The sequence below is a fragment of the Amia ocellicauda genome, chromosome 21 (genome assembly GCF_036373705.1).
Source record: "Amia ocellicauda isolate fAmiCal2 chromosome 21, fAmiCal2.hap1, whole genome shotgun sequence".
NCBI classification, from domain to species: Eukaryota; Metazoa; Chordata; class Actinopteri; order Amiiformes; family Amiidae; genus Amia; species Amia ocellicauda.
The window spans coordinates 9,888,318-9,909,786 of NC_089870.1; the positions used below are offsets into that span (position 1 = coordinate 9,888,318).

The window sequence follows — 21,469 nt, forward strand, 5'->3', positions numbered from 1 at the left end:
GAAAATAGCAGAGCCAGGCCCTGAAAAGAGTGGGCTCTAACTGTGACCTTAAACGAAAGACCTGGGACTTGGGGGTGCTGTACCTGATCCAGGAGTGATAAGCGGCCCCTCTAATTCAAGTGCCTCCTCCTCGGCCTCCTCCAGTTTTTTCTTCTTCTTCTTGGGGTCCCTGGGCTTGCGCAGCAGAGACAGCTCCTCAGGACGACGGATATCTGAGGAGAGGGCAGTTCAGTCAGGAATACAATAAGCAGTATTGTACGGCCGCAGCCGCACACAAATCACAATCAATGTTACAAACCCTTCTCTCTCTGAGAGAGCAAGAGCATAATAATCTTTTTAATACAAGATCAATGTAGTCTGAAAATGGTACAGGCAAAATTCAGATCGAGTTTTCCTTTTAGCTACTGACATTCTCTCATTATCTTAAATAAGTGCATATGGGGTATACATTTCCATTTCCTGTATGTGTGCATTATCATGGATTCCACAAGCATCGTGTGAAAGTGTCAGAGGGGAAACCATCAGGAGCAGCTGTGCTCAGATGGAAAAATCTGAAACCCCCTTTCTCAGGACCCCCAGCAGCCCCTTCCCAGACAGAGACGAGTGTGTAAAGGGGGAAGAGAGCAGTCTAAAACACACACACACACACACACAAACTTGCCAGGACTGTGTTTAGACTGTTGGCGAACAGTCTGTGGTTTACGTGGGCACAAGTGAGTCACAGCACCATGGCTTCCAGTCCTAGATGGGTATTGCCGACGCCTGAAGGCAACAAGCCAGGGTCCAGATCAAACCCCACATCCCCTTTAATTCAGAGAGCTTTAACATGGCAGTCTGTGAAACAACCAGGGCCCAAATCATAGGAGAGCCTCAATCAGGGGCCTGCAGAAATTAGAACATCCCACTCACTGCTTCTGCCCCATTGAATTTGAAAATACAAATGTATGTAACTGCTCTCTATGATGCGAGCCTGATTTGGCCTATTCTACAAGAGTTTTAATACATTGTCTATAAAACCACCAATCTGAAACCACAGAACACCAACAAGCATCAGCTTGGTATCAAAGGATGAATAGCATAGTCATTTAATCAATCAGTCATCTGCACTGAAGCACAGACTTCACAGGCAGGTTTATTCTAAAACAAAATGACATGTTCTAGAAAGTAGAGCAAACTGTATTTAAATGTATGGAGATTTTGAATATAATTAAGGGGGCGTTTGGAACAATATCCCACATTATGTTGAACAACTTGCAGTCAGATCTTCCGAGACGCCTTCTGGTGACATGCAAGTGAAGTCCCCTTCATCTAAGTTACAGAGCACAGATTTCGAATTGAGTCAGTGTTTGTTTTTGGAGTAACAACTGCTGTCCCCTGCATACTGTGCTCAGATTGAACTCTTCTATTAGAGATATCCTGCATGTCAGACAGATCCAACACCCTTTTTTTCCACAGAACTGGAGGAGGATCAAGAGTAAGGAAAAGGAGGAGGACAAAAAAATAGAAGAGGGTTTGTTTCTTGGCTTGGCGAGGACAGCTTGTTTAGTTTGCGTTACTAAAGCAAAAGCATTCCAGGGGTTTTAAGGACTACCAGATGGCAGCTCTCTCCCTCCTCACAGCAGCACAACACTCTGCCCTTATACAGCCATGAGAGCAGCAGCCCAGCACACGCCTTCAACGAGTGTTGGGGGAGGGGCCCGGCACTACATCAGCATGTCTCAGTACAGGGGGGTGGGGAGGGTGGAGTGACCCTTCTGTCAAATTGTGTCAGACTAAAGACACAAGAAATCATTTAAAGGTATGTGCAGTGACTAGGAGAAATAAATTACAGATTTGATTTGATGATTGGCTTACTTGTTTAGAAGCAAACGTTTGATTCTGAAAGCCTTCAAGACCCTCTGTAAATTCAACAAATCAACCCCCTAGTTGAGTTGAAGAGGTGGAGGTGGGGAATTAATGAATGAATGAATATCAAAATATTCCATTCAATCACATTACACAGAGAGGAGGGGGGGAACTGCAGTGATGAAAATGCAGCTCCTGATGCGGGCTGTCAGTATCGCTGGAAAGATTGGGATGGAAAATCCACATGGCAGGTGTTCCCGTTAGAGTATTAGAAGGGTGGGAATAAAGTTGATTCAAAAAGTTGGGCTGGGCAACTCGTGGTTGGAAGAAAAAAAATCATTAAGCAGTGCTGGAGGGAGGATTTATCCTCAAACAATTACATTACATTGTCAAGGATCAAGGAGAGAGTAAAGCCCGAGCTATTATTTGAACAGACATCTCTACAGTGGCAACTACCCAATTAAGGCATTTCCATATGCCTTTAAATCTAAAAAGTAGCTTCTGCAGTGCGTACGAATGAGGAAAAGGTAGTGCGAGTCAGAATCTCTGCCAAACGTGTTGCGTTGAGGCTACTGAAATATGCACCATGCCAACAAGCCACCGTACAGCTTCTCAAACAGAACAGAGATTGAGACTGACACAGAGACCCTCAGAGCCAGCTCTCAGTACAGCTTGTTCTCGCCTACACCTCACCCCCCCACAACCCGGCCATTTGCAGCCCCGACGTCTCAGACAAAGTGGCCTGTGTATCAGAAAGAATAGTAGTGCAGTGGTCCACGGCAGACAAACACGGCTATACAGACACCCAGCCGAACGCAGGCTTAAAAAGGAGACCCTTAAGTGTCACGACTCGGTGAAAATGAAAAGGCCTTTTATAGGAGATCATAATTTGGCACTTGGAGCCCAACAGCACATAATTCTTCACTGTGAGTGTAAGCTCCCTCTGTCTTTATTTGGTAAGGTGGAAGAAGAATTACAAAGACCATATATTTACTATACATTTCTGAGCTCAACTAAGAATTCCAGTTAAAGGATATACACAAAATGCACTAATTGGACTGTACCATCAAGAGACTCCTCGCATATCTCCACTCGACAGGAATACGCAAGTCCTGTCACAGTAGCCATTAGTGACAGGAGATCAAAGGCCATGGCTGTAGAGTTGCAGCCTTTCAAGAAAATTCAGAAGCTCATCTGTGATCTTGATCACAACTTTGTTACATAAAACATGTCGGTGAACTACAAATCAAACATTGCTCTAAAGGGATAAAACAATATGATCACAGGGAGAGCATTTTGTAGAAGACTGTCAAAACAAACTGAAAACAAGGCTCAATTATTGTTCGCCTGGGACAGCATCTGAGTTTCTGCGGCATGCATTTACTCATTACAAGTCCTTACCGAAGGAGGTGAGAGGATTAAATTGAGAGCACAAGACTCAAATTGAAATCGTACAGGCCCACTAGCAGCAGAATCAGTTCCCAAAAATTCCCAAAATTCCAGCTACATCATTAGCGACAGAATTGGGTAATATATATTTGAATAGGATTGATTTATTAATGTAGCGTTTCACGAATGACTAGAACTTCAAAAGCGTTTGCAGCTGTAAGGTTCTACTGTTCTTTTCAAATCAAATTATGTGCCAAGAGTTTATTCTGAGCAAAGTTTAAAAATGTTACCCTGCACTTCATTGCAAAATACAAATATCCAGCAACTGCAGGGCAATGGGCAAGATGAGAAAACCCTCCAAAATAAAAAGCTGCTGCAAATGGGTCATGTTTGACGCCCCTTGAAAGCAAACTATTTTCTCAAGAGATTAAAAGTTTTAAGTTTGACCAACAAATACAAGAGAGGGAACTGAAATAATTGATTACAAACAACCTCATGCAGATTCTAAGGTGGAGAAAAGACCAGCACGAAAAAGGTCATGCCCACATTACTACAGGAGGAAACTGGACTTACCTTGTATCAGTCCCTTTCCCCACAAAATTTCAATCCACCTGCCAACTCGTTACAGAACTGGCACTGGAGAGATTTTCAAACTTGGCTAATGGGTGGAAGACCTTTGCTTTTAATCTGATTAGTGAAATGCAGACTATATAAACAAACACCAAAAATATTCTGCAATTATAAACAGATATCATTTACTCCACGAGGCCAAATAAATGTCACTAAGTCTTTGTATGCTTTACTATACATTGATTTTAACACAGTATACATTTAAGCTGATTTTTTTTTTTCCTGTTGCAGGAGTTGAATTTGTTTAAGTGACAAAACAATTCTAAAGACAAGTCCTAAATTCTAAAACAGTTTCAGATGTGTGTAATTTCACTACAATGTTAACATTTTTTAAGATGTAATTTTTCTGTAATTTGTGATTGTTTAAACATGGATACATTAGGTTACAATAACTATTTTGACTGTTTCTGAATACAAGTTTACTTTAATATTGTATGATGAAAAACAGACTCACTAAATGTCTTAGAAAATCTTTACAATGAACTTTCATTAAATAAGTTTCTACAGCCCAATGAATGTCTAAAATATACCTAGTGATTAAAATGAAAAAAAAGAAAAGAAATTCACTGATAATTTCAAGAGGAAACAAATAAATCACAATTTCAGACTCATAGTTTATGGTCTTCCCTGCAGCTGCTAAGACAGAGCCAGCTGAACGGAGCGGTCTCGACTTTCTGCCAATTGGTCTAGATGAAAAACTTCCTGCCCAGCTTTTATTTTAGATGACCTGCAGTTCATTGGGATGGAATAAAAATGGACCCATTTACATTACAGAAACATTAAAACAGTAGCCCATGAGGGCAGGGACTACTTCATTTTATAAATAAGAAAGTTAGTGGATTGACATGTAAAGAAATTAAAAAACCCAAGACATATGTGTTCCAGGATCTGTTTAAAATCTCAATCCATTCCGCAAACAGGTCAGGGGTAGGAAAGGGAATAAAGGAGGGATTATCCTTCATTTCTTCGTTCAATACCTCCCAGGTAAAAAAAAAAAAAGATTAAATGAACAGCTGTTTTCCTTTACCACAAAACCATGGTGAGCACTTACAGAACCCTGAATGCATCCTTGTGTTGAAATCAGGGTCATTAAATCACACTGACATGCTGGCATATGCCTAGTCAGCCAAGAGCAATTTTAACAATTATTCTGAACCTAAATTAGATTGCAGAGGAAGCATCATTCAAAACATAGAAACTGACTAACCTAAGACATTTATGGTGAATATGTGGAAATTAAGTCCATGGGTTCTGCCTGGGAATGTTTCTTATGGCATTTTATCCCTTTATTTCAGGAAAGTTAGTTTTGATATAATGAGGTTTATTTTCTTACGAATGACAAGCCACAAACCTACTTGACAAATTTAATTTTAATCCAGGGGGGTTAGAAGGAAATGCACATCTTGGTAAAAACATGGTGGTAGTTGCTGAAACAGATTTTAAACTCTCCCATCTGAAAACCATAGACAGCAGCCTGGTTCAGGCCCCCATATGAATGCTGGTGTGTAAACTCTCTGGGAGAGCCGCATCAATTTACTTTCATACCAGATTTGCACAGAACAGATTGAGCAGCTGTGTTGGTACGGAAGGGGCAAATCAATTTACAGGCTACACTGGGAAGGCAAATGGGACACCACTTAAATTAGCATAAGTGTTTTTCAGGGCTAAATCAACTGCTAACATCATGGATTGAACCTGAAAAAATACCTTTAACTCCTGAGAGTTTCCAGCTCCCGTTTCAAAACGTATCCATTTCAAGAACAAGGACACATTTTCAAGGCCACTTGTACTTTGTCATAGCAAATTGCAAAGCACATTGTGAATGTCAATAACCTTCAATCTGATATGCAAACCGGGAAAGAAAGGTGTTAAACCTCAGCTGGTCCTATTTTAATTTAACTGAAATGGTACCATTTTATTCATTTGGGAAATGTACAATCTCAAAATTACAAAGGACTTGTATTTCTCTGGTACTACAGAACTGACTGTCACAAAAATAAAATACATCCACTCTGATGTCCAACTCGTATTGTGAAAAACAATCATACGTGATCCCAGAAGCCTAACGGTAATCATATATAAAACACTAAACACACAGAGCAGCTCTAAATACATATTTGCATAGGAAGATAAAAAGGAATCCAGTCCAGATTCCAAAAATAACAGATTTCATACTGAAGAAACTTGGAAATAATTTGTGAAAAGCATAACTTGAATGGTTTCTCCATTATAACAGGCCAAGGGAGGAAAGGGGTTTAAAGTGATGTTAACACTTATAAGATGGAATCAATTCAACTTGGCAGAAGACTAAAAAAATAAAAAACACGCGTGTAATTTGATCTGATCTTGATTCTGAGCCTTTTCTGTCCCTGCTGGAAGAACAGTCTGACCTTGCAAAGCAAAATCCACAGGGCTTAAAACTGATGGAGATGCGTTTACCAAGCTGATGTTGCAGAGTCAAAATATTGTACCAATGTCTCTTCCTTAAAAACTAAATGACCCTATAGAGTTCGGCCCTGTAATACGTCAGCTCAATTCTGGTACGGTTTTTCCAATTCATTTTCTACCTCATTTTGACCATAACAGTGACCGCGAGGCCACAGCGCAGGACTTACTGAAGGTCTTGCAGATGTCCGACACGGCCTTGAAGACTCTGTCGGAGAAGTTGACCTTGACTTTCATGTGCTTCATATTGGGCAGCTGGAGGCGCAGCAGCTTGTGCTGGGGGGTGAAAAGTAGGCGAGCGTCGGCCTGGATGCCATACTTGTCCAGTGTCCAGTGAGTCTTCAGCAGCCAGGTCTTCTTCTTCTCCCACCACAAAGCATGGTCTGACCAGTCCTTCTTCACATCTACAGGAAGATACAAGACAGCATGAGGACACCACAATACCAGGGCATACTACAAATACTCACACAAACACACTAAGGAAATTTGGCTTTAGCTAGATGCCATCATATTCTGCAATATACTGAAGATCACTGTGTTTAAGCATTTTGGATGCTGCTAAATTGACTATTTCCAAAGATTAAAATATAGTCAGGGAATTACCAACATATACTTCGTGTCACACTCAAAGCCAAGAAGGAAAGTATCACATCCCACGTGATAATCTACACAACACAAAAGCCATTCTAAAAGCGATAGGATGAAAAAGCATGTGACAGAGCAGAATTTCATGTTAAACGGACAAAGGGGAAGGGAGGGAATAAAAGTGGATCTAGAGTGAATTTCAGAAGTGTTTATCTGGGTGTGCGTCAAACAAACAGGAATGTCACCTGTGATTTGCTCACTGCATGCCATCTACAGTATCAAGTTCGGCACTCTTCTTTGTTCACAAATTAATAATGCAACAGAACACCAATCTAATCCAGCTATTTTCATTGATGCTTGAAGAATATTATACCTATGGGAAACTGAAGGCAAAGTACTTCTTAAAGCAGCAGCTTCTTTGAAACGGTTTGAGAATAGGTTTCCCACAAATGCCGAGATTAGCAGAACTCAAAGCAGCTGCTTTACACATCACCAGTCTTTAAACAAAAAGAAGTGGGAGGAATTGGATTTCTTACAGAGCAATGCATTTGACAGGGAGGCTAGTGTGCCACTTTTGAAAAGTTCAATGTATCCTTTTTGAAGGAAATTAAGAGCTAAAACTTTAATTACAACGAAACCATAAGTGAGGGGGTGGGGAGAGCAGCTTATATTTACAGTTGTCTAATATATGCAATACCAGTTTTGTTGGATGAAGACAAATTAATCCACATCAATAGCACAAGGTTAATGCAATAACACTTGTTTTTTTTAAATGCTCAGGAGGACCACTAATAAAAAAAAAAAAAACTAAAAAGATGTAGGGATTAGTCAGTCAAAGTTTTATACATCGTCTCTTCAGATTTCCTCTGTGGTGATGTCAGTCTGCCGGCATGAAGTCAAACATAGAGGAACACTTCCACTGGTGTCCAGTTTCAGATTCTCCCAAGCGCCAGTATGCTTTCAGCTACAGTACTGGCCACTGTGACTCAAAATCATGACTCATATTTTCTACTTCAAGATGCTATTTGGTAATTCCAGAATTATTTAACCCTTTTGATCATGAAGTCACCCCCCACAAAGAAATTCACTGCAGTGAGGAAAATTCCTAGTTACCAAATGGAAATAGCCTACTTAAAACAGAAATGTTCAGGTAAGGGACAGCGCAGAATGTAGCACTGTACATATTGTTGGATTTCAGTTTATACAAGTACAGAAAGCTCAGATGATACACAATTCTCTCTACTTAAGATTTATTAAAACAGAAAATTATACCAGGACAGGGACTGGAAATTAGATTTTTAGGTACAGTTAGTCTAGGTGCCTTTATCCATTATTTTCTTATTGGTTGATTTTAGTTTTTGTTTGGACCTTCCAGATGCAGACTAGTCATGCTAGTCCTCTTGCCAATCAGACACAAACTGGCATGTCTCATTCACAGCAGGTGTTCACACAAACAGGAAACCGTCAAGGCTGCCAAATACTCTCCTGTTGACATAAAAGAATCCCAGGAATAACCCAGGGCTGCCTACTCATTCTATGCAGTTTACCTCAGTAAATTCAAATGCTATTAATTAGCTACATGCCCTTCTATAGCAAACTGTCACATGCCATTTAAATTTGAAATACTACAAGATGCATTTTATAAAGACAATTTAACGATTTTAAACAAAATATATACCATACACACACAGTGCAATAGTGTTCAGACCCTTGCTATGGTGTCCCATTTTTAAGTCTCGACTGCAAGCTTGTCCTGGTAAATGGATTTTTATTTGCACATTCATTTTCAGGACAGCACGGCTGACACCGCATGTGACAATTGAGTGAATTGTCACTGCTGAATTGAAATCATCCCCACCCTAGCAACAAGCACAAATTACACAACGCAGAACGATCTGAGCTGCTGTGATGGGTCAGGTCAGGGGCAGGTGTCGGGCGGAGGCTGTTTGTTTGGCTGAAGGCCAGTCCCCTTACAGGAGTTCTCCTTTGTCCATTTGTCTATTGTTGTTTTAAAAAAACAAAACAAAAAAAAACTCCTTCAGTGCCATAAAACTCTGTGGGAATAAAGAATATAGGATAAATAATCCAATAAAGTAAAAAATAGAAACTTAAACTTAACCATGACTTACAATACAATACAATTGAGAGCCCTGATGCATTTAAGAATATTGATTTCAAAATGGTCTGCAGTGTACGTTAGGACTTGTTTGGTATAAGGATAAGGACAAAAGGGTAGCTGAAAATAGAAATGGTTTTCATTTGGTTGGGCTTTCATTTAGGAAACCTTGTAATTCTGATGCCTATGTGTGGCATGTGTGATTCAGTCTTCTGTCTGCTGTCCAAAGACATTCAGGCCCTGCCTCATACAACTGGCCACACAGTGAAGCACAGCAGTTTTTATGTGGTTTTGTCCCTTTATACAAGCAGTCTGCAGCTCTTCTAACACTCACGTCCTGTCTTCCCCTCGCCGACTCTCATTGGCCAATGCAAAGGCCTGCATTGTGACCTCACAGCTGTGTATAACCCTGAAGGCCCAGCAGCCATCCATCATTCGCTTCAAATTCAAACCGGTAATTCAATCTCCGAGAGGCCAATGGCATCTAAAAATATAGCCTGCAAGGGTGACGTAATGCTTGAATCTAAATCAGACCATTAAGTAATTGAGTGCATTTAATGCAGACCTGAAGTCCTTGGAAGGAACAGTGTTAGGGAAATGGAAGGAAACCATTTTACAATCAGCAAGTGCTTACTGTACAGATAATCTCCAGCATCAAGCCAATACAGCCAAGAAGGTGTATTAGTGAAGCTGGTATGAATGCATGATTTTAGACATTTTCTTTGTTAAACCCTCACACAGAGAAACAACCAAACTGAGGTCTCTAGCCAACACCTCTGCCAAACAAAATGAAAGCACTCTTACAAAATACTTCACTATATACATTAAAAGACATACTAGAAAACTTAAATGTCCCTCTACAGGAACAGTGTTCAATTATATATATGCTTGTGGGCCTGTCTACAGATTTCAGTGATAGTGTAAATCAGACCGATCACTTTGACCCAAAGTACTGTAGGCCATGATACCTTTTACATAGAAAGACAACTCAAATACAATTGTATCCTCACTTGTGTTAATGTTTAACCAAAACCTTTACAACTATTCAAATACCTAAGCAATAGGATGAAAACCACCTTCACAACTTTCTACAGAAAAAGAAAAGACCAAGTTTGAACTGATTATGACAACAGCCTGCAAAGACTGTCAGCTAGCTAATTAAATAGGTTTACTCTTCCTCCCCTGTGCCCAATCACTCTGCTCCCGCAATGTTTACACCACAGTTGTTGCGTTTTTATGGGAAGTCTTTGTTTGACAAGGCAATTATTGTGGGGGTAGGGGAGGATGACAAAGCAGCCATTACAGTGTCTGTCCAATGTTTGTGTGTATGCATGTATATACAATGCGTGTGCGTGCGTGTGTATATACACATACTCCTCGCTACCATAAAACTTGGGATTTAACATCTGTAATGTATTCAGACTTTTTCTGCCACATCAGCATGGCTGTGTACAATCGGACAATAGAATGGATTTTGCCAGATAAATCTTGAGTCAGTTTTCCAAAGACTATAAACCAATTCAATTCCAATTCAATTTTCCTGCCTGCTGGTACATTATCATGCATATGAAGAACACGCATATCATGCATATTTCTGTAACCTCTCTGCAGGAGTCTAAGTAGTGTTTTGCAGGTACAACCTGGATAAACAGAAATCGAATATGGCATTAAGCTAAGTAAGAAGAAAACAAAGCTCCACCAGAGGCCTGCTCCTATTCAGAGTTTCCTTGGTGACCACAGTGTGGACACAACAGGCATTAGGTCATGCACTATGTTACTGCAAATATAAACATAAGGGCTGGAGGAAATATTAAATCACCATAATTTGAGATTGTTTAGAATATACAAATTATGCATAATAATGAATTAATAATGAATGTACAAAGGATTTATACGAGAACTGAACATAACATTTCATAATTTGTAGTTATTATGCAGTAATGTAAACTATAATAAGACTATTACATTGCATGTTGTAAAGACTTCATGTGTAATTACTATTCTTTTGGCAGTTACCTTTTATGTATTTAAATGACCATAAGTTGTTAAATATCTCAGTTGTATAAATGACGGATCTCTTTGCCTCAGCAATTCAAAGAAAACTTCTTCCCTAACCAGAAACAGACCTGATCTGATAACATACCAGGCCAAGGGCTCACACAGCAAGCATACCAGTAAAGCTTTTCAACAGGAAATAATGTCCTCATTCTCAGATGATAAGAGTCAGGTAAAGTCAGTAAATGAAGAAGGATTCCCTGGTTCTAAAGCATCCTAATTCAATAGAAGGATAATTACTGGTTCTGTTTTTTGTTTTTTCCCCCCTTCTCAGTCTTGTTCTTTCTGAACCATTTTGATAATCAGTGAATCAAAAAATTAAATCTGTATAGTTAGCTATACACTTAATGTGTTCTATAATAAGATAAGAATAAACAAACCCTTAACTATTTCATCCATTGTACTAAAATGTATCATTGCATCATCTTGTATCATGTCATAAGCTATACTGTCATTGTAATGCAAAATTAATAAGCTTGGAGGATGCTCGTCATTGTGTTTTTAAGAAGCACCATCTTACAAAAAAAAAAAAAAAAGAGCAGAGTACTTCTTCTCCCAAAGACAGTCACGGTCAAGATACAAGGTCAATTCAATCAATACAGCATGGCTGATCTTATTAGCAGAAACCAGAGACTCCAAGAGGGACAAATGTGAAGAGTTGGGGGTGTAACACAGCAGGGCAATTAACTTGATCATAGGATAGAAGGAAAAAAAAGTTTAGGATGACAGGGTTTTTTTTTTTTAACTCCAGACTAAAAATAAAAATCACCTGAAGCTAAGGGATTAAAGTACAAAGACAAGAATATTCGAGAAGGACCTCAGCTCAAATCTACCGAGTCTCCGAAAGTCTCTGAAAGCTAAGTTTATAAACAAACACAGACACCTGAAGTTGCCAGAGAATCAGGTTTGGAGATAGTCCTCCAAAATCCCTTACAGCCACTTGGATAACTCAAATTGCACGATCATTTCCAATTCATGACAAACTCTCACTGCGGTTTAGTGACCATTCGTGCACACGGCACATGTATTAGACAGCGCTGACACCCAGCTCTGGGAGGGCCAAATCCCAGAGGCCGTGTCATTGTCATAACGCAGGCATCTGACAGGACTTGAACTCATGGCCTGGGAGGGACACTCCAAGAGCCAGGGGAGGCAGCAGGGGAAACTGGGAATTACAGCCCACAAAAGGGACAGGTTACACATCGCCCTTCTCACTAGTCTCTATACAGCACAGATATAACTTACAGCAGTCTGTAGCTCTATCCAATACAGTAAATTAATGGGCACAAACTACAGGACTGATCTGTATTTCAGTAATACTTAAAGAGGCCGGACTGAAACCTCATGTACCATACTCCCACGTATTAAGCATAAATAATCCACATTTTATTAAATGAACAATTATTCCAATATTCATCATCATCTGACTCAGACCATACAGCAGAATAAGGAATGGGCAGATCTCAAAATTACAACATTGGCTACTCCCAAGCTACTACTACAAGTTACTCCCTTACAGTCACAAGTTTTCCCATCAGTTTAATTAGAAACATATACCTTTCTATTGATCTCAAACATCAGAAGACTTTTTTTTTTAGGAAAATGATAAATTCCCCCGTGAAAGGCTTCCCTAGAGAGGACTGAAATTCCTTGAAAGGTTTTTGTGTTGATTAAGCAGCTGAAGAGGCTATTGGCCAATGCAAATATTATGATGGGCTTGATTCATGTAATATAAATGTTAGGATCACATAGCACCTAAGAGCAAATCTGCAAAGTTACAACATTACCAGTAAGTAATTACAAATTGACAAGATGATAGGCTAGTGGGCTTCTATAACAAAATAAATAAAGACAAGGACAATTATTAGATCTGGCCATAGGAATGTAGCAAGTCGAGTAAAGTCAATTTAAAATTAAACACAAAGTAGACCAAAATACAAATTGAAAGAGTTCAGTGAATTACACTACATTCTGTCATGGCAAAACACAACTTATCATACACTTGAATCACTCAAAAAAAAAAGTTCCTCACAGTTCCCCCAGCATTTTGCTGTCACGGAAAGACATCTCAAACACAGACTGCTAAAAAAGCTAGACATTTTATGACAGTTGTGGGGCAATGGCGCTTCATTTTAAGAGTGGAAAGTCTGTTCCCTAACCATTGCCTATTACAGCATAGGGGAATTATAAATCCCAGCAAAGTGTAGCCCATGAAACAGGAAGCCTCAAGACTAGGCAGGGACCCTACTTAACCAAACTACTTCCTGTACGCAAGATTAAAGACTGGGATATGGGACCATGACACACTGGAATGAATGCAGCTTTCAATCACTTGGCAGGACCAGCAAAGAAAACGTGACGAAATATTCCAGTGGATTAAAACAGATAGAAAAATGTTTCTGCTTCTCCAGGACACCAAACTATACCCAAAATATTAACACTGCTATGATATACTTGCACGAGGAAGGTCATATGTTCCATGGCTAACACGTACCATACTATGGATTCAATTACATACAATTTGGAACACTAAAATCCCAAATTACTACTGGTAGAAAACAAAGCACCAGTCAAACATTTTGCAATTAGTGGATTGACTGACGTTTGGATTCAATTCACTCCAATCAAGCTGGGCAGCTTGAGTTATGCCAGAGATTGCAATTCAAGTAACAGGTACAACCATATATGCTACTATATACCAGAAAGAGAAAAGCTTTTGGGTTATCTGAAAGTTTTGTAAAGCAAAGAATAAAAGGTACAGTGGAAGCAGTCTAGTGTTAAATATGCAGTAGAATACATTTCACAGACCAATTTGAGCTAAATCTTGAATGTCAAGAGAATGAAACATTGTTGGATGCAACACACATCTCTTATCTTTGCGTTTACCTAAACAAGACATCACACACGTACATTCTTCACCCTGGACCCGAGCAGAAAAAGGAGCGCTTTACCAGAGTAGGTCTATAAATCAGGAGGGGAGCTCAGCCTCCTCTCCTCTCTCAGAGTAAGAGGTCCGTCACGAGCTCGGCACACCACCCCGCCCCCATCCTGCATTGCACTCTGGGCTGAAATAATGAATCCCAGCCTTCCCAGGCCACAGCCCTATATCCCAGAGTAGAGGAGAGAGGGAAAACAAAAAAAAATACGCAGGAAGTTTCACATCCTGAGCCAAATGGCTGCCGTTTCCTTCCAAACATCCCGATTCTATTGTCAGCTCTGAGCCATCTTCCTCCCACTACATCTCTCTGCACAGCGTAGTAAAACTAGATTGTAATCAATGTAGTTTAAAAAGCTTAAAAGTTAATCTACATTTTCTGTTACTGTTATTTTCTAAGAAGGCTTTCTAATGCAAATGTGGGACCAGCCATTACAGATACACTTCACTTAGTGGTGGAAACTAAATCACAAAAGAGCTGCAAAATCCCTTTCATTATTTAAGTAGAAATAGTGTACAAGCACCAATACAGTGCTCTGTTCTCCAAAAGGGATAAACAAGTCTATTGATTCATCAGAGAAAGACAAACAGTTACAGAATGGGTTTTTAGTAGATGAAACACGGAGCAGAAAATACTAAAATGACGGCAGTGGAGAGCGAACATGCCAAACCCTGGAAGTAATTTCCTGCTCCACAGAAGACTTTTATGGAATTCTATCAGGGAGGCTCACGTCACACGGCCCCAGCAGACCCCTACCCCCTCCCGCACACACAGCAAACAGCACAGCATTGCACAGCTGTCTGCAGAGGAGTATTAAACCTCACACAGACGTGCCCAAATTAGGATCAACACAATCTGCCATAGAAACAACAAAAACTTTAATTGAAGAGGCAATTCTGGGTGTCCACCCCCCAATCAGGGGAGCAGTCCCTGCTGGCTGAAGGATACGTGACACTGCTGCAGACAACACAATCATATTGAATTGCAAATTCATATTACCATGTCCGAACAAAATGTGCCCGCTTCTATTTAATGTTCTTACAATTTTAGAAGCCAAATTATTACTTTAACAGTAAGCTTCATGGAAACTCAGCATTGCCCACCTAAGCTAGTGCACAAATAAAGGAGTGTTCAAATACCCTACTGTTAGAATCACAAACTGAGCTTTCCACACTGATGCCAAGCCAGTAAACCTACTGCGTTCCACACTGCAGTCCACTGATCTGAAAGGCACTAATTTCCTTTGTAGTCCAATTACCAAAACCCTAAAAGCACTAATTTTGTTGTATTCCAGAGTCCGCAACGTCCATTTCACCTACAGAATCAAACACCACAAAGACCAAACCAAAAGCTGAATGTTTTACACTACAAAACAGATGAGCAGAATTAGGAATATTGCAATATAAATCAAAATATAAAAACTAATCATCCTTAAGATTGAAGAAAAAAAAAAAAGATATTGGTTTTTACATCAGAAAATCTTAAATAAAGCTGTAGCCCAGCTCAAGAGGAAATGGGATAATCAATAACAAAGTGCTTTCCTGGCATTTCACATTTTAATCCATTAAACACACCATTAGTGCTTCAAACACTAGGCAGCCCCCAGACACTCCGAGAGCTTGCTGTCACTGACATTAAAGCCAGGGGAAATGAAGAGAAGGGTTATGCTTGGAAAACAAAGCCACATGCGTATTGGGGAGCCAAGGCCATGTGGGTATATTCAGAAAAGTGCTCTTGCAATGCTTCTTGGTATCTAAAAAAGCACTTTAAAACCTACAACGACAATATCCTTTAAAATCAAATGATGCACTGCAACACTTCTAAAAAGGGCAACTGGTTAACCCTCAGATAAATAAACCTTGGCTCTATGGACATTTTTAGATTTCAAATAATTTAGACAAACAGTATTTTCATTGCTGTGCGTCATGGTAACACACCTGCCAAGACGTTTAAACTGATGATAGGTGAACAAAAATAAACAAAAGGATCTTAAGGACCTTGTAGAGACTAACACAGTGCTTACAGATAAGGAAGGATAAGCAGTGGCACTATTATACCCCTTACAATAGAACTACAAACTCAGTGAAAAGTGGAAGATTAGCTCAATAAAATATTTTATTAATTTGCTACTACATCCCGAGTTAGCCTTACAATTACATGTTCACTTTAGATATATGGGCATAATGCTTGAGAAAATGTTAGCCTATGATTACTGTACTGACAGGATGGTTTAGCCTTTTCTTAAATGGTTTCCCAGCCATTCAGGTTGAAGGTTCTTTTTTCAGTTGTTCACCTTCAGGCAGTAGGACAGCTTAAATAAACCCCAAGGTTATAAGCAGCACTAGGTAAATAACAAATACAAAGACAGAGACAAGAGGGGACCATATCCTGGGTTCTTTAAGAATTGAACACAAAAGACAATAATGAAAATATAAAATTATATAAATATAAAGGGTTGAAGGTCCTACACTTACATTCAAATTTTAACACAGAATATTGCTGTAGACCAAACAGTGTATTTGAACTAGCCTGGTGCAATCTTGCGGTTGACCTCTCCAAAAGTAAAATGGCTGGAATCAACTGCCACTCCAATTTGCAATGGCAAGGCTCAAGTGACATTGCAAACCAATAACTTGGCAAAATACAACCCAATTGCCCAATACTTTACACACTAAAATGGCATTGGCAACCACATTGATAACTCTTACTAGCTTTGCCAAATACCATTAGAGATTTAAAGATTTCCTTCCCTGTGACGCCCTAATACAGAAAATAGTTTTGTTTAGTGATTTGTATTCAATCACTAATGGTATGGATACATTTTGAGATGGTGGCAAGAATTCTTTCAGCAGAATCAATTAGTAATCATAAATGTCAGTGGAGTTTAATTTATTAACATTCATCTGATTTTCCTGTCTCACAGACTGGCTGAACATTAACAGCAGTAGCTACATAACGAAGGCCGGTTAAAGCACATCATATCACAAGAACAAACATGGCTCTTCCAGTGAAGAAATAAAAACACTCATAAGTCTTCCATACTGTGCCTGGCACAGAACAAAGGATAAGTGGTGATTACTAACAACATCAATTCAGTACTAAGCATGCTAGGATACTGCATAGGTCTTTGTCAGCACAGAAAACAAACAAATCAAATCCGTCTCTTGAGTAAGCAGAGTGTCTGTTCTACAGGTTAGGCCACTTTTGCCTGCGAGTCGGAGTTAATGATTAGTGATGTCAGGCTGTTTGAATACCTCCTGTGGTTATCGCAGGTGATGAACTACGTCTGTTTACCTATACAAAAACATTGAGTTCTACAAAATGTGGACATTTTAGATGTAATTTAAAGCTACATAATGGAGAAATGCAGTAATAGCTACTAGAAATACTTAATGAAAACCTTTTTTGCAGTTCACAACTGAATAGAAGGCTTTAAAGGGTTCCTTAAAACCAACCATGAGGAATACAGCATTTAATATTCAAATTAATTTTATACAACATAACCAATTAAGCAATAAATTCCCTTCAATTTGGAAGACAACTCTAGTTTGATGGGACACACTGCCTATCACTTAATCCTTCTCATTGGCCCATGCAATGGCTGACCAATCACAGTGCAGTGCCACAGATACAGCAAAAACTGGAGATAGACTCCTCCCAGCTTCCAGATTGTTGTGCGTCACTTTCAGACCATTTTCAAGACCCACAAAACTTCACAAACTAAGAGGTCAATTCTAAACAGCTCGACTGAGAAAGATGGAATCTCAAAATCTATCCAGCAAGCCAGAGTAAGCGATTAAGAGTGTTAGTCCTGAAACATGCTGGTGTTTGATAGATTTCAGATTGCAAATTTACAGATATGGCTGAGAAAAGCATCAGTTGTGGAAAACACAAAAGGAAAATAGTTGCAACTGAATGAGGAATAAACAGTGAATAAACTAACCTGTTTTTGTCCCACCACCATGTCCCCATACACCGTTATCTCACATCTAGATATGATCTGTGCATCTAAGCTACGAACTACTGTGACCGAGCAACACTGGCCCACCCTTCTCTGTCTGCTGATCTGCCCAGCCTAAGGATTTTCTGCTTTCATACAGGACACTCTCTCTGGAATTCACTTCTGATAGAAAACAGCAAACTTTTTTTTTGTTTGTTTTTTTGTGGTTCATCCCCCAACATTCTGCAGTCAGTGTATGTATCTATGTCCTGTAGAGCATCTTAAAGGCTGGAATCAATAGCATTGCACTGGAATTAGGAGAAGAAAAACACAGCTTCTCCCACTGAACCCATTAAATTACACAAGTTCTAAAGCTGGACAAACAACCACAAGAACAATGGCTCAATTATATGAGTTTTCCAAACAAGAAAAAAAAAATGAAATACATTTGCAGAATGAAAGAACGTGGAGTATTTGAATTCCTTTAACAAAGTCTCACCCCAAACTGCTTAAAAATGACATCTCTAACAATTATGGAGTTCAGTTCAAGGTTTCACATAAAAGTACATTGCATCATAGATCATAATTACGTGCTCAGCTTGCACACTAAACCAATGTGGAATGAAGACTTAACTACTCCCAGAGGCCATCAGAATATTATTTGACTTGTATTAACTACACTGCAAGGAAAATACTTTTACGTTTTAAGTTCTTGACACAAGCAGAACACAAGAGTGCTTCTGTATCCTGATGAAAGTTGACAGACTATTTACTGTGTTTTCCATTTCAAGCTTTATCAGATTTGTTTTAGACAAAGCTGCAAGGTTCTTGTTAGCAGACTGAACATTTAAAAGGATACATTTCAAGATATCCTTCCTTATGCATTTTTCATACAATTTATTACACTATATTCTAGTCAAACCACACATCTGAAAGAATTTAACAGAACGGAAACACTAGCAATCTAGCAATACAAGCAACTTACAGACCTTTGCCTACATTCATGTCATTGCTGTCACACATAGGCCTATTGATTTCCAATTATATAACAACACAGCACAGCACAGCACAGCCTGTGTAATCACCGCTGAACAATGGCCAGAAAGATTCAGCCAGCCATGTCGAAGGCATAAGCTATATTTTACAATACTTTGTAATGAACATGAAGTTCCTCCTTGCAGATGTCAAATACCCTAACAACCAGGCAGGAAATACTATTAATGCAGAGCAATTTATTTCTAGTTATATTCTTCCAAACCACAATTTACAGATCTGGACATCACGCTCTTCAATATAATAAGACTCCATGCCCAGATGGTAACCGTTTATCTTTGAACATAACCAGTTTGCAAATAGACCACTTCTTTTCCGTTTTGTTCTAAATCCAATTTGGCGTGTTAAAACGTCCCATTCCTTCTATACTGGATTTAAAATCTTGTGTGCAAATAGCAGTACCAATGCAGCACTACTTTTGTGTGTGCTCTTCAGCTCAGAAATGTTGAGAAGTAGCCAAGCCAATCACTTCAAAATCTACCGGGGTACAAAATACTTCCAGGATGTGAAATACAGTGATGAAAATTCTACATATTAATCTAGGTATAGGTCATTACATTGATTACACACATTGATGAGTCAATATGCATAATTTTGCCCACTTTGTTATTTTTTAAGGCCAGGAATTTGTTTTTTTGTTTTCCTTTTTAGCAGTAGCATCTCACCGAGCTTCTCCACCAGCTTTAGCATCACCCCTCCGATGTGGATCTCGCCCGTCACCAGCAGTGACACGTCCCGGTGCAGGTCAGTCACATGCATCTTCAGCTCCCATGTCCCGTCCGCATAGCAGCCATCGGGCATCCGGATCCCGTCCAGCGCCATCCTGCACAGGGACACTGGGCATTAGGAAACCACAAAACAACACACCATGGCTTCCTCCAAATGGGAGCACAGGCTGGGCATGAAAAACAAATGGAAACCCCCCACCCCACCCCACACACACACACACACACACACACACACACACACAGTCTGTGGACCAACTTCCAAAGCAAGAACCAAGAACACATTTGCAGGGGATATTCACATACTCCACCCAAACCCAGTCTCTTACTACAGGGTTTCATATGCAATCACTTCATCACAATCGAGACCAGTAGCATTACTCCAAACAAGGCGTTTGACAAAGAACCACCCATCTCCCCCACCATTGCTTTTAAATATGGCAAAGTTCAAGGGACTCCTGGTTGGAAACGGTCGTGCAAGCCAGCTTAATACTACACACCATCCTCAAAACAAGCAAGCTCAAGCCCATTGCCGTTTTCCAGTTTTCATTAAGCAGATAAGACCGATTCCCCCTAAAGGAGTGTGCAGTTGTCATGTGCGGGGAGATTAATGAAGTTTGATGCGGCTGCATGAGAGAAAAGTGCGTCATGTAAGGCGTAAAACAAAGGGGGCAAAAATATCCTCCGAAATCATGTAAAGCACGTTTGCCCTTTGGCGATGTTAACACACCTCATTCACCTGCCGTACTTAACGGTAAAGCAGACGGACAACCTGAGGGCGGTTACATAAGGGTTGAGTTAGCAGGCAAACTTACGCTCTGCATTTCGCATTTTGGACCTGGCCCCATAATAACGACTGCATGCAATAATAGCAACTGTGTACATCAATAAAACCTACTTTGTCTCTGAATGGTGTATGAAAGCTAACATGGAGCAACACAAGCGGAACGGGCTGTAGTCCAGGGGGGCTCGGATCTTCCCTTCGCCAGTCAGGAGCGAAAATGGAAACCAGTTGCAACGTCCACTCACCTTCACAAAGGCCACAAACCCGACACCGCCACGGCACTGCAAACTTCCCGAGTCGTGTGTCCTGATGTCAGGGACTCCACTGCATGCGATTGAGAGGTATAGGAGGAGTGGGGGGGGAAGCAGCAAAAGAAGCGGTCGTCCCAGGGAAGTATCCCGAAGTGTCTCCTCGGGGGAGCGCTAATGGAGTCAGTCAGTCTCAGTCTCTCTCTCTCTCTCTCTCTCTCTCTCTCTCTCCCCCTCCACAGATAACGTCACTCACTGACTCCCTCCAGTCCCACTTTTCCTCTCAAACACGCCGGGCTTTGCAAGCTTCAGCACATACACATCCCGGCTCCTTCCTTTATTTGACTGCGAATGAAATATATATATATATATAATTTTTTTTTTTTTTAAAGACACTAATCCGACGAGCGCGCGCGCGTGCGTGAGAAAACCTGGGAATTCTCCGTCCCGCGCTCGCGTGCACGTGCCAATGTGTTTATTATTAATTACGTTATTACTGCCGCTACTACTAATGATACTTCTCATTGCATGGAAGTGAGCCACTTTAAGACACTATAATTTGATCTCGCTGCCCCCACTTTCTCCTGTTTGCCCGGCCTTATACGGCAATAGCGCCGGGAACATCCGGGACTCAGCTGCGTCCCGGGACGCGTTATTCCCAATTACACACAGAGGCGCAACTCAGCATGGGATCACAATACACATCTTGCGGAAAAAT

General features: G+C 40.2%; 1 protein-coding gene across 4 annotated transcripts in view; it reads right to left on the bottom strand.

Moving 5' to 3' along the window:
- fermt2 (FERM domain containing kindlin 2) overlaps window positions 1-21,261 on the bottom strand; it is a 34,297-nt gene extending 13,036 nt beyond the window's left edge. The window contains exons 1-4 of one of the 4 annotated variants that reach the window (XM_066694861.1): window positions 20,749-21,261; window positions 19,660-19,817; window positions 6,480-6,713; window positions 84-212 (exon numbers count right to left, since the gene is read on the bottom strand). In XM_066694861.1, coding sequence (XP_066550958.1) covers window positions 84-212; window positions 6,480-6,713; window positions 19,660-19,816 — 520 coding nt within the window. In that variant the 5' untranslated portion in view covers window position 19,817; window positions 20,749-21,261. The remainder of the gene's footprint in view (window positions 1-83; window positions 213-6,479; window positions 6,714-19,659; window positions 19,818-20,748) is intronic. The other 3 variants (XM_066694863.1, XM_066694862.1, XM_066694864.1) reach the window with 3 other exon arrangements.
- Window positions 21,262-21,469: the final 208 nt, after the last annotated feature.